This window comes from Leucoraja erinacea, chromosome 28 (genome assembly GCF_028641065.1).
Source record: "Leucoraja erinacea ecotype New England chromosome 28, Leri_hhj_1, whole genome shotgun sequence".
NCBI lineage: Eukaryota > Metazoa > Chordata > Chondrichthyes > Rajiformes > Rajidae > Leucoraja > Leucoraja erinaceus.
In genome coordinates, this window is record NC_073404.1 from 32235428 (window position 1) to 32248851 (window position 13424).

The 13424-nt window shown below is 41.4% G+C and overlaps 1 protein-coding gene across 6 annotated transcripts in view; it reads right to left on the reverse strand.

The window, feature by feature from the left end:
* Nucleotides 1-5200: 5200 nt before the first annotated feature.
* The window catches only part of synrg (synergin, gamma), a 123760-nt gene continuing 115536 nt past the window's right edge, over nucleotides 5201-13424 (reverse strand). For all 6 annotated transcript variants that reach the window (XM_055658211.1, XM_055658210.1, XM_055658208.1 and 3 more), the window contains one exon: nucleotides 5201-8180. In XM_055658211.1, the coding sequence (XP_055514186.1) occupies nucleotides 8049-8180 (132 nt within the window). In that variant the 3' untranslated portion in view covers nucleotides 5201-8048. The remainder of the gene's footprint in view (nucleotides 8181-13424) is intronic.

Sequence of the window (13424 nt, forward strand, 5' to 3'; positions counted from 1 at the left end):
CTCACGATCGAGGCCTGTGGTGCAGGTAGCGAATTTACACAGCAGCATTTCAATGAATTGTGCTGGAAGTTTCGAACGCACGCACGCACACACTCACGCAATAATGTGACTGCTGTCGCTGATCACTTGAATAAGATTCATAGTGTAGTGATTTTCCTGCCATTCATTTTCATAAAATCTAAATGCGAGAAATGAAAATCACTTACATAAAATATCCCGTGGATTACAAAAGAAATTACAAGTAAACTGCCCAACATTGTCACATGTTCAACAGTCAATTGAAGCCTTGATCCACTCCTTGGGATTGGTTCAAATGTGTTTTTTATTCAGTTAATAAAACAGAATATAGATTGTATCAAATAGCTGAAAGTTAATTTGCTGAGTAGATTGTTACCATGTTTATTTAATATTACAGAATCATATTAGCATTCCATCATACTGGAAAAAATACAAACCTGCATCAGTATAAACATGGTTTCATGTCAAATAGATTGTTTTGCTCAGAAAACAAACCTGTTTATTAAATTCTGAGTTAACAAATGGTTTAAGAACAATTTCAAAGCTTCTACTTCCCCACATTATAAACTAAGAAGGAATTCAAGTCATTAATAACCAGCAATATAATCAAGCATCATTCATACTTTGTTCAAGAAGGAACTGCAGATGCTGGAAAATCGAAGGTACACAAAAATGCTGGAGAAACTCAGCGAGTGCGGAGCATCTATGGAGCGAAGGAAATAAGCAATGTTTCGGGCCAAAACCCTTCTTCAGACTGATGTAGGGTGGGAAGAAGAGGAGCCAGTGGGCTGAGGGAGAGCTGAGAAGGGGAGGGGAAAGTAAGGACTACCTGAAATTAGAGAAGTCAATATTCATACCGCTGGGTTGCAAACTGCCCAAGCAAAATATGAGGTGCTGCTCCTCCAATTTACGGTGGTCCTCACTCTGCCCGTAGAGGAGGCCAAGGACAGAGAGGTCGGATTGGGAATGGGAGGGGGAGTTGAAGTGCTGAGCCACCGGGAGATCAGGTTGATTATTGCGAACCAAGCGGAGGTGTTCGGCGAAGTGATTGCCAAGCCTATGCTTGGTCTCACATCTAGAGCAGCGGATGCAATAGATGAGGTTGGAGGAGGTGCAGGTGAACCTCTGCCGCACCTGGAAAGACTGTTTGGGTCCTTGATTGGAGTCAAGGGGGGAGGTAAAGCGACAAGTGTAGCATTTCTTGCAGTTGCAAGGGAAAGTGCCCGGAGAGGGGGTTGTTCGGGTGGGAAGGGACAAATTGACCAGGGAGTTACGGAGGGTGCGGTCTCTGTGGAAAGCAGACGGGAGGAGATGTGAAGATGTGGCAAGTGGTGGGGTCACGTTGGAGGCGGCGAAAATGACAGAGGATTATTTGTTGTACGTGATGGCTGGTGGGGTGGAAGGTGAGGACAAGGGGGACACTGCCCTTGTTACGAGTGGGTGGGGGGATGGGGAGTGAGTGTAGAGTCACGGGGTATAGAAGAGACCCTGGTGAGAGCCTCATCTATGGTAGAAGAGGGGAACCCCCGTTCCCTGAAGAATGAGGACATACTTTGGTCATTCTGACTTCTTCCTACTCCCAAGGGGCAGAGATACAAAGGATTGAAATCACATATCAGATCCGGTACAACCTCTTTCCTGCTATTATAAGTATTGAACAGACCTTGCATAAGATTAAGGATATCTTCTTATGTGGCCCGTGCACTTTTTCTGTAGTTTTAACACAATATTCTGTATTCTGTTTCTCTTTTGTACTTGGGGAAGGTTTGATGATACTCAAGAATGATAGATTTTCAGGGATAGCATCCAAAATAAAGGTTTCACTGTATACCTGACAATAATAAACCCTTACACTAAGATCTCAGCTATGCCAAGCTAAGTAAACTTAGGTTGACTAGGGGTATTAGAGTTAGGATCAGTCTGAAAAAGGGTCTTGACCTTGAAGGGTCGAGTAAGAATAGCTAAGCCAATTGAGATGGATTTGAGAGAAGATTATTTATTGTGTCAGCCTTTAACAAGAATGCAGACTGGAGATCATTTATTTAAGAGAATAAACCAGTCCAAGAATAACATGAATCCAAACAAATGCCTTAAAATACAATAAATTCTGAATATATTTAACGTTTTTCAGTCTATTTTTTAGCTCAGTCAGAGACAAAGAGCAACCTTTGTCCCACTGACTCTCTGTTGACATTAATTTTAACATCAACCCGACTGTAACTTCATCTCCCACGTTCCCATCAACTCTCCCTGGATTCTACCACCACTAGGAGAAAATTAGTGACCAATTATCCCAGCACAATAGAACAGAGCAGAGCAGCTCATCTTGTCCATGTCTCATCTAATTGACTCCAATTTGCCCAGGTTTGGTCCATATCCCACTAATCCTTTCCTTTCAATGTACCTGTGTAAATATCTTTTACATGTTGTTATACCTGCCTCAACTAGACATCGTTCCACATTCCCAAAACTTTCTTTGTGAAAATGTTGGCCCTTGGGTTCCAATTAAATCTTTCCCCTCAATTTAAACTTATGCCCTCTAGTTCTTGATTCCCGGACCGTTTTGCATGTGGGAGGTCGTGTTTGAAGATGTGACCAAAAGAGGTTGATGAATGCAGAGTTGTTGAGTTTTTGGGGATTTCAGCACGGCATTTGGCAAGATTCCATATGGTAGGCTGCTCTTCAAGGTTAGATTTCAAAGGATCCAAGGAGAGATAGCTGAATGGATAGAAAATTGCCTTATGGAAGGAAGCAGCGGCTGATGGTGAAAGGTTGCTTTTTGGACTGGAGGCCTGTGACCAGCAGTGTTTCTGAGCAAAATAATCTATTTGATATTTGATTTTATTAATGATGCTGTTTGTCATCTGTATCAATGATTTGGATGAGAACGCACTTCACATGATTACCAAAATTGCAGACAAGATAAAAATGGGTGGTATTGTAGTGAAGATGGTTGTCAAAACTCTTGGGGGCTGGGCAGGTCGGCTAAGAAATGGTTGATGGAATTGGCTGAAGAGAAGTGGTATTTTTGGCAGTTTAATAAAGGCAGGAATGACAGCACCTGGCAGACAGACCTCTGGGGAGTGCTTTAGAACTGAGGGCATTAGGAGTGCAGGTACATACTTTCTTGAAAGTGGCATCACAAGTGGATAAGGTGGTCAAGAAGATTTTCGGCACATTGGCCGTCATCAGTCAGAGTATTGAGTATAGAAGTTGGGAGGTCATGTTACAGTTGCATATTGCATTGCTGAGGCCGCATTTAGGGTATTGTGTTCAGTTTTAGTCATTATGTAAAAGGAAAGATGCTGTCAGTCTGGAAATTTGTACGAGAATGTTGCCAAGACTCAAGGGCCTGAGCTATAGTGAGAGGTTGAGCAGGCTAGGACTTTATTAATTGGATCGCAGGATGAGAGGTGATCTTATAGAGGTGTACAAGATCATGCGAGGAATAGATCAGGTTAATGCACAGGGTCTTTGTCCAGAATAAGGGAATTGAGGACAATAGGACATAGATAGGTTTAAGATGAGGGGGAACCTGAGGGGTAAAGGTGGTGGTTGCATGGAATGAGCTGCCGGAGTAGGTAGTTGAGGCAGGTACTATCATTGTGATAGGTGTAGAGGGTTTATGGGCCAAGTCTGGGCTGGTGGTACTAGTATAAATGGGGCATGTTGGTGGGTGTGGGCAACTTGAGCCAAAGGGCCTGTTTCCACACTGTATGACTATTTTGACTTCCCAAAATGCAACACCTACCACTTGCCCATCTGATCAAGGTGCTGCCGTAGTTCTAGATAACCATCTGCATGATCTATGATACTACCTACTTAAGTGTAATCTGCATTTACTAACAATGCCTTGTACATTCTCATCTGAATCCTTGATATTAACCAAACACAGTAATGGGCCAGCACCAGTCCTCCCATCATGGCCTTGTGCATCCTGCCAACAAGCCACCCCTGCATTCCATTAACACTGTTGCCCCATTAGAGAGAGAAAGTAATGGAGGTAATAAGAATACTAGCTACACACTGAAAATAAAAGAGGTTCTTGTGAACTACAATTATTTTATTTAAAGTACAGTAATGTTGATTTGGAAATCTGAGAGTTTGACAGGACAGGTAGACTGAGAAATTGGGAAATGGCAGGTTGATTACAATGGTCTATTCCCATCCTATAATCACGTATTACTGCAATGTCATTAATTTCACAGTAACTGAAAACATTCTGGAAAAGACAAGGGAATAGGAAAGAATTACACTAATTATTTTAGTTTAGAAACTTGATTTGTCATAGAGTGATACAGTGTGGAAACAGGCCCTTCGGCCCAATTCGCCCATACCGGCCAACAATGTCCCAGCTATCCTAGTCCATAACCCTCCAAACCTGTCCTATCCATGTACCTGTCCAACTATTTCTTAAACGATGGGATAGTCCCAGCCTCAACTACATCCTCTGGCAGCTTGTTCCATACACCCACCACCCTCTAGTGTAAAATGTTACCCCTCGGAAACCTATTAAATCTTTTCACCTTCACGTTGAACCTATGTCCTCTGGTCCTCGTTTCCTCTACGCTGGGTAAAAGACTCTGTGCATCTACCCGATCTAATCCTCTCATGATTTTGTGTACCTCTAAAAGATCTTCCCTCATCAATGGAATAGAGAGCCAGCCTACTCAACCTCTCCCTATAGCTCATACCCTCTAGTCCTGGCAACATCCTCGTAAATCTTTTCTGAACCCTTTCAAGCTTGACAATATCTTTCCTATAACATAACTGAACACAATATTCTAAATGCGGTCTCACCAACGTCTTATACAACTGCAACATGACCTCCCAACTTCTATACTCTATGACGAAGGCCAAATTGCCAAAAGTCTTTTTGACCACCATATCTACCTGCGACTCGACCTTAAAGGACCATGCACCTGTACTCCTAGATCCCTCTGCTCTACACTACCCAGAGGCCTACCATTTACTGTGTAGGTCCTGCCCTTGTTCGACATCCCAAAATGCAACACCTCACACTTCTCAGTATTAAATTCCATCAACCATTCCTTTCTCCTCAGTACCTGAACCTGAATCTAGCAGTAAAAGTGAACACTACATTTTTGAAGACCTGGATATTTAGAAATATGAATGCAAGTGGAACTCGATCTTTGGAAAGTATAAAAGAATTTCCAACAAATTATTTGAAACATAATTTCACTTGAAATCTTTAATGCTCCTTTGATGTTTTGATAAATAGACCCTGCTGCATACATTGTTAGGGTTCACATGGTTTCCACAGCAACTAGAGAGACTTGGATACAGTAACCTAGGACACTGGAGTTGTTGCAAAAAGAAGGAATCCTGACCCTAATGTTAACTCCGTCACTGAGTTATTACGGAAAAGGGCATCAGATTATATCAAATCTGCACTCTATAATTGACTTCACTCAATTAAAATCTTACACATTTAAACTAAAAACATAAAATGTTGGAAATGCAAAACAGGCTCCATCATCAACATCTACTGACAATTTTATGAACATGATTTATTTAATTAAAATTATCATTTAAAAGCCATGTAAAATCAAAATGACTGTTCTTCATAGAGATGAATGCAAGATATCAATGGCTGTCATATCTGTTTCATCTGCAGACGTGCCTGTACACAAATCTGCAGACGTGCCTGTACACAACTGCAGACGTGCCTGTACACAACTGCAGACGTGCCTGTACACAACTGCAGACGTGCCTGTGTACAAATGCAACATATGTGTTGATGGATTTCTCATTTTAATCACATTCTTCAGTTTTCGCTTTGACCGGTCACAGTTAATAACAGGAAAACAGTCAAATAAAACTAATTCACATAAAGTAGGCCCTACACACAAGCACTCACACACACGCACACAAAACTACCACTCAGAACATGAAGAAAAGCAATGCAAAATGTCCACTTACAGTTAAGAAAAGCATGTTCATAGACGTAGCAAATGAAACACCCTTTGTGGGCTGCTTACTGTCAGTAACAAGAATATGGACTTGACTTAACCCTCAGAAAACCAAAATCGTTAAATCATCCTTCTGATAGTTTGCATAATATAAATACTGCTCAGACTAACCTCTAATGGTTAAGGTCATTCCTTCACATATAACCATGGGTTTCATGCTATGGTCTTTGAAATATTAAAGAACATGATCATCAGAGTGTTTTTGTCATTGTCACCAAACTGATTAATTGTAATTTCACTATCTCCCCCCCCCCCCCACCCCGACTCAATGGCAACAAAAGTTCAACCTGCTTGATCTCTACTTCCAGCAAAACTTACATTTTTTCTTGAAATACAATTCATTATGGGACAAGAACTCTCCATGGATTTAAGCCAGAATTAAAGGAAATTACAAGGAAAAAGCATGTACCCATTCCAAAAGAGCACCCATCAAAATTAAAAACCTACATCTTTTCTGGTCAATTGTTGCTGTGGAATTTGAATCACCATCCAATATTCTTGGTACTGAGGTAGTGCATCAGCCGTGACATGACCACAAAATCCCCACTTCAATAACCCAGATCTTGCCACTCAAGCATGTTCACCTGGCCTCTTGGCACAATCAAATTGCAGTCTAGGCTTTGATGGTGCCCACTGTTTATCAGCAGAGATAACACCCAATTCTGCAAACACACACAAGACTACACAATGAAAGGATGGCGAGGGGAATGAAAGTGGGGCTGAGGCAGTGGGCAGAGAATGAGGAATGAGATGGACTTTTACAGAAATATATTATACTGCACCGAAATATAAATTCTTAAACAATGCAAACAGAAGTATACCACTAAATATTTAAATTAATTTTGTACATCATTATTGACCATTTGATTTTTCCCAAGAAAACTGGGATAATTTCATACAGCATATTAAAACATTTGATTTAAATAAATATTGGACTGCAACTATTTGGTTCAATTTCTTCTTGACTATTTATGTTCCAAATTTCTTCCACAATATATTCCTAAAACACAACTTGATTTGAAAAAATGTGACAAAAGGTGTCACATCAGAGATACTTGGTATATTGGGGCTAATGTGAACTTGGGGTACTGTGTCAGTGTCAGCTGCCTATTGTACATCACCGGGTTTTTAATTTTACTGTGGTTAAACAGACGCTGGTCAGATATTGCTACCTCCAGTAAAGGCGCTCTCTATTGAGAGGAACACATCACTATTCTGACAAACAAGTCCGTCCAATGTGATGAGGCTCAATAGGGCTTTCCTTTGACACAAAGAAACAAATATATTGGAAAATGACAACATATGACTGGGTTGCTCAGCAACAAAAAGATGAAAGTCTTTCTGAATGCTCACATTTTGAAGATCATTTGACCCATTAGAACATTCTGCAGCATACAACAACTACTGTAACTATACTGCAAGATGCGTTCTACTAATATTTTAAGTTTTAATCCACATCCTGTCACGTTTTGCCTGGGCTTTGAGAAGAATGCTGTTTGGTTCTAGACAATATTTTCGACATTCAGTTGATTCTATAATCTTCTGTTGTGATCTTCCCCCCATGTGACACCTTAAACAATATCATCACCTCACTTAGACCCTAGCAGAGAACTAAAAGATAGCAGATATGTATTCACCTAACTCAGATATTTAAATAATTTAAAATAAAGACTTTTAGTACTTTTTCCAATAATTAGAAAAACAGAATGAGCCCAGCACTGAATAAAACACATCTAAACCAACACTGCCTTGTTGCAATCACTGAATGCAACTGCGATCTCTGGGTTTCAAGAAACCAGGGATGGATCAGGTTTGTTTCATTCTGAGCAGCTGCCCTCTATCGTTTCAAAGTATTTAAGTAATCTTGCTTATTAGGTGGTAACTCATGAATATAACCTCTTAAATATACTTAAAAAAATAAAAGTTGTAAATTGTTCTTCACAGGACACCCTGTATTACCCACTGATCCGTGTGAAATGTCAATGAGGTGCAAGAAATGGACAGATGTAGTAACAGTATGTGGTTCTGATGACAATGTCAGAGCAAGTCTGGTAGGATGAGGCCTGGTGGTTTAGGCTCCACGCAATTAATCCAGAAATTGGCACAGCTGGCATGATACTGGTGACCTCCATAAGATAACTTAAAATTGTCACTCTCCGAATTGAAGGCCTAGAAAGAAGAAAATAATGAAAAGAATAAAGGTTAAACAGAACTATATGTACAACTAAAGCATCTGTTAATATATATTAATGTCCACACAAATAGTTGACATCAGATGTCATTACTGGTTATACAGTAGAAATACTATAATTAAAAGCACAGGATTATAGACATATTTAGTATACAAATCTCCCCACCAAGTTTCCATGAAGTTTGAGGCGGGGAAACCAATCCTTGACCCTACACGTAAAGCTTTACTTCACCGGGCTTCTACACAGTTGTAATATTTACATAGAAAGTTCCTTCCCAACTTCTGGTGGGTTTGAAAGAACATAGACGAGAGCAAATAGAAGAAGGTGAACAAGGATATACAATAGGTGTCCAAACCAGGATGATGTTATTGCTATTAACAAGTCTGTCACCATACTCAAACAGCATCACTGGCTCAGATGAGGAAAGGAGCTGCAAATGCTGGTTTACACCAAAGTTAGACACAGTGCTGGAGTAACTCAGCGTGTCAGGCAGCATCTCTGGAGAACATGGATAAATGATGAATGGAAGTCAATAAAGGATGCATGTTATGTAACATTACCAATGTTGATGGAATTTAATGCAGAGAAATGAGGTGTTGCATTTTGGGAAGTCTAACATGGGCAGCACCTACACAGTGAATGGTAGACCTCTGGGTAGTTGTTGTAGAGCAGAGGGATCTATGGATACAGGTGCATGGTTCCTTGAAGGTGGAGTCGCAGGTAGGTCGGGTGGTCAAAAAAGCTTTTACCACTTGGCCTTTATCAGCTAGAGTATAGAAGTTGGGAGTTATGTTGCAGTTGTATAAGACATTGGTGAGGCCACATTTAAAGTGTTGTGCTCAGTTCTGGGCACTGGGTTATAGGAAAGATGCTGTCAAGCTGGAACAGGTACAGGTCTAGAAGATCTGAGTGAAAGAGAGAGGTTGAGTAGGCTGGGACTCGATTCCTTGGAGCACAGGAGGATGAGGGGTGATCTTATGGAGGTGTACAAGAGAAATAGATCGGGTAGATGCACAGTCTCTTTCCCAGAGTAGGGGAATTGAGGTTTAAGGTTGGGGAAAAAGATTGAAGATTGTGATTTCACACACACAACGGGTGTTGGATGTATGGAATGAGTTGCCAGAGGAGGTAGTTGAAGCTGGGACTATCTCAACATTTAAGAAACAGTTAGTACATGGATAGGACAGGTTTAGAGGGATATGGGCCAAACGCAGGCAGGTGGGATGAGTGTAGCTGGAACATGTTGACCGGTGTGGGCAAGTTGGGCCTGTTTCCACACTGTATCACTCTATGACTCCATAACAATAATTGTTCACAAAACTATAAAGGAAAATAACTTAAAAGCTGATCTAGTGACGTACTTGACAACACTTATTCTGGGCCAACAAGCCAGAAATGGCAAAATATGACAATTCAACACGTCATAATATCAATATATTTGGTGATAAATGATGTAACACTCAGGCAACTTCAATTCTGAATCAAAATAAATTCTGAACCAAGTGAACATTCTGGAAAATATGTTAAGGCTACAGTGAGAACTATCCCTTTCTTCTTAATAAAGTTGCTAAAATGAATCATAAATCAACAAAACTACATTCATCAGCATAATATGATATAAATATTTCATCTGACAGACTACACACTGAACTGTATTTGACACACTGAATGAATTGGGAGTTTTTAAATGATAGCCCTGTTTTATTTAAGGGTTACATGAAAAATATTTCTATAACTTTCAAGTGGGAACAATAATTCTTCCAGGATCCCTCCATGGGCAGCATGTTCGAAAACAGTGGAGCAACATTCTCCAATCATGACAGGGTTCATTTCTGCTCCAATGTTACAGCAGCTGGAACAACAATTCCTCAACACTTACTTTGGAGGGTTCACTATTCCACAAAGAAGAAATGGCACTAGTTTTCTACATAATCACCTGCAATCATCCTTTAAGACAAATGCATTGTTCCATTTTCTTTTAAATGGGTAACTGTGAATTATTGCTGCAATATATTAATTATTACTTTGACAATTACAGTGCAATTTGAATTCAAGTACATTAATGGGCTCATGGACTATAATTTTAGTATTTTCAAGATAAATCATTTCGATACGGCTTTGTAGCACTAGCCTCATTATAGGCAGTAAGGTTGTATATTATCAATCAAAGAACATATTCTTTTCATTCCATAGTTTCAAGTCCCTCACCGAGGTACAGTTCTATCTACAGCTGTTGCCGTGTCTGTGCTTACAAAGCCTTTAGACTTTAGAGATGCAACTTGAAACACTACCTATTCCTTCTCCCCAGAGATGCTGCCTGTCCTGCTGAGTTACTCCAGCATTTTGGGTCGATCTTCAGTGGAAACAGGCCTTTTGGCCGACCAGTGATCACCCTGTACACAAGGATTATCCTACACACACTAGGGACAAGTTACAGAAACCAATTAATCTACAAACCTGTACGTCTGTGAAATGTGGGAGCACCCAGAAAAAGCCCACGGGGTCACATAGAGAAAGTGCAAACTCAGTACAGAGAGCACCCATAGTTAGGATCAAACCCGGTCTCTGGCGGTGTAAGGCAGGAACTCTACTGCTGCGCCCCAAAGTCCTTCTATGTAATTCTTAAATGACTGAGAAAGTGGTCACAAGAAAGTCTGGTCATGTTCTCATCTGACAGTGCAATCTTCTATCTGAGATTTCACAAAATGATTCTACGCAAACCTCCCTTGTTGCAACACTCCTTAATTAACAGCGTTCTGCACCAGGAACCTTCCAAGTCAGGATGGCTCTGAGCTTAATGCATTCCCTTCTCCATCGCAGTACCAAGTATTAAGGATGAAACCAGTAATTTTATAACATTGATCAATGTATATTGTTAACATAGCAGTTGTTTTCTTGTTAGCACAAACCCTTAATAATCCTATATGTTTCAATAAGATATCCTCTCATCCTTCTGTATATTCTGAAATTTAGAAGGATGAAAGGATATCTTATTGAAACATAAGATTATTAAGGGTTTGGACACGCTAGAGGCAGGAAACATGTTCCCGATGTTGGGGAAGTCCAGAGCCAGGGGGCCACAGTTTAAGAATAAGGGGTATTCTGTCCTCTGCTTGAATTCAAGAGTTAAAGAGTTCAAGAGAGTTATATTGTCATGTGTCCCTGATAGGACAATGAAATTCTTGCTTTGCTTTAGCACACCAGAACATAGCAGGCACAAATACTGAACAGATCAGTGTGTCCATATACCATTATATAAATATATACACACATGAATAATTAAACTAATAAAGTGCAAATAAACAGATTATTGGCTATTAATGTTCAGAGTTTTGTCCGAGCCGAGTTTAATAGTCTGATGGCTGTGGGGAAGTAACTGTTTCTGAACCTGGTTGTTGCAGTCTTCAGGCAGTCTTGTACCTGAAGGTAGTGGCCAGGATGGTGTGGGTCCTTGATGATGCTGCCAGCCTTTTTGAGGCAGCGTCTGTGATAGATCCTCTCGATGGACGGAAGGTCAGAGCCGATGATGGACTGGGCAGTGTTTACTACTTTTTGTAGTCTTTTCCGCTCCAGGGCGCTCAAGTTTCCGAACCAAGCCACGATGCAACCGGTCAGCATGCTCTCTACTGTGCACCTGTAGAAGTTAGAGGGAGTCCTCCTTGACAAACCGACTCTCCGTAATCTTTTCAGGAAGTAGAGGCGCTGATGTGCTTTCTTTATAATTGCATCAGTGTTCTCGGACCAGGAAAGATCTTCAGAGATGTGCACGCCCAGGAATTTGAAGCCCTTGACCCTTTCAACCATCGACCCGTTGATATAAACGGGGCTGTGGGTCCCCATCCTCCCCCTTCCAAAGTCCACAATCAGTTCCTTGGTTTTGCTGGTGTCGAGGGCCAGGTTATTGTGCTGGCACCATTTGGTCAGTCGGTCGATCTCACTTCTGTACTCTGACTCGTCCCCATCAGTGATACGTCCCACAATAGTTCGCACTATGACCGGCTACGCAGTCATGAGTGTAGAGTGAGTACAGCAGGGGGCTGAGCACGCAGCTTTGAGGTGCTCCCGCGCCGATTGTTATTGAGGATGACACATTTCCACCAATACGAACAGACTATGGTCTGTGAATGAGGAAGTCGAGGATCCAATTGCAGAGGGATGCGCAGAGACCCAGTTCTGCAAGTTTGGTAACCAGCTTGGAGGGGATGATTGTATTAAATGCCGAGCTGTAATCAATTAATATGAGTTTTTGTTGTCTAAGTGGTCCAGAGCGGAGTGGAGGGCCAGCGAGATCGCATCCACCGTTGATCTGTTATGGCGGTAAGCGAACTGCAGTGGGTCCAGGTTTTTGTCGAGGTAGGAGTTGATTTGTGCCATGATCATCCTCTGAAAGCACTTCATCACCACAGACGTTAGTGCTACTGGTCGATAGTCATTGAGGCACGTCACCTTACTCTTCTTGGGCACTGGTATAATTGATGCCCTTTTAAAGTAGGTGGGAACCACTGACCTCAGAAGTGAGAGGTTGAAAATGTCCGTAAAAACTCCCACCAGTTGGTCCGCACAGGTTTTTAGAACAAGACCGGGTATACCATCAGGTCCAGGCACTTTTCGACGGTTCACCCCTCTGAAGGATTTCATGTGCAATAGCACCATCTGTTGGACTTTTATTGTGAAATGGCCGTTGCACACAGGAAGTAGGAAGTAGGAAGCAGGAAGCAGGAAGCAGGAAGTAGTCTCCTGTCTCTTTGTCTGCTATGCTTTAACATCAGAAGCAATCCTTTCCAATCCTAGCTAAGTTACACTTAAGAAAGCAATGGTTGTAAGTTCACTTTGTTTGCACTATGCTTAGAATGCTATATTGGAGAGTATTTATGATGGATGATGTTTAACTCCATAGCATTTGTGAATGATCTGCTTGCTAGCAGGCAGCCATGTTGTAGCACAGATAACAAACAGCGGATAGGATTTGCAGTGGCATTAGCTGGATTGTTTATTGTATATTTTCCCTATATGTTTCACTGTATCAGAAGATTTGTTTATTTCCATCTAAATGTATATTTCTGACTTTAACATCGGGAGCCTGGGATCTCTCGCCGAGATCACCAGTGGCGGAGGTCCGTCCAGCGCGGTCTCGTTAGGAAGCGGCCGTTCCAGGCATCCCAAGCCGCTGAGAGGGTTCTCCCGACGCCAGAGCACCATCATCCGGCAAAAGGGCCTGAAA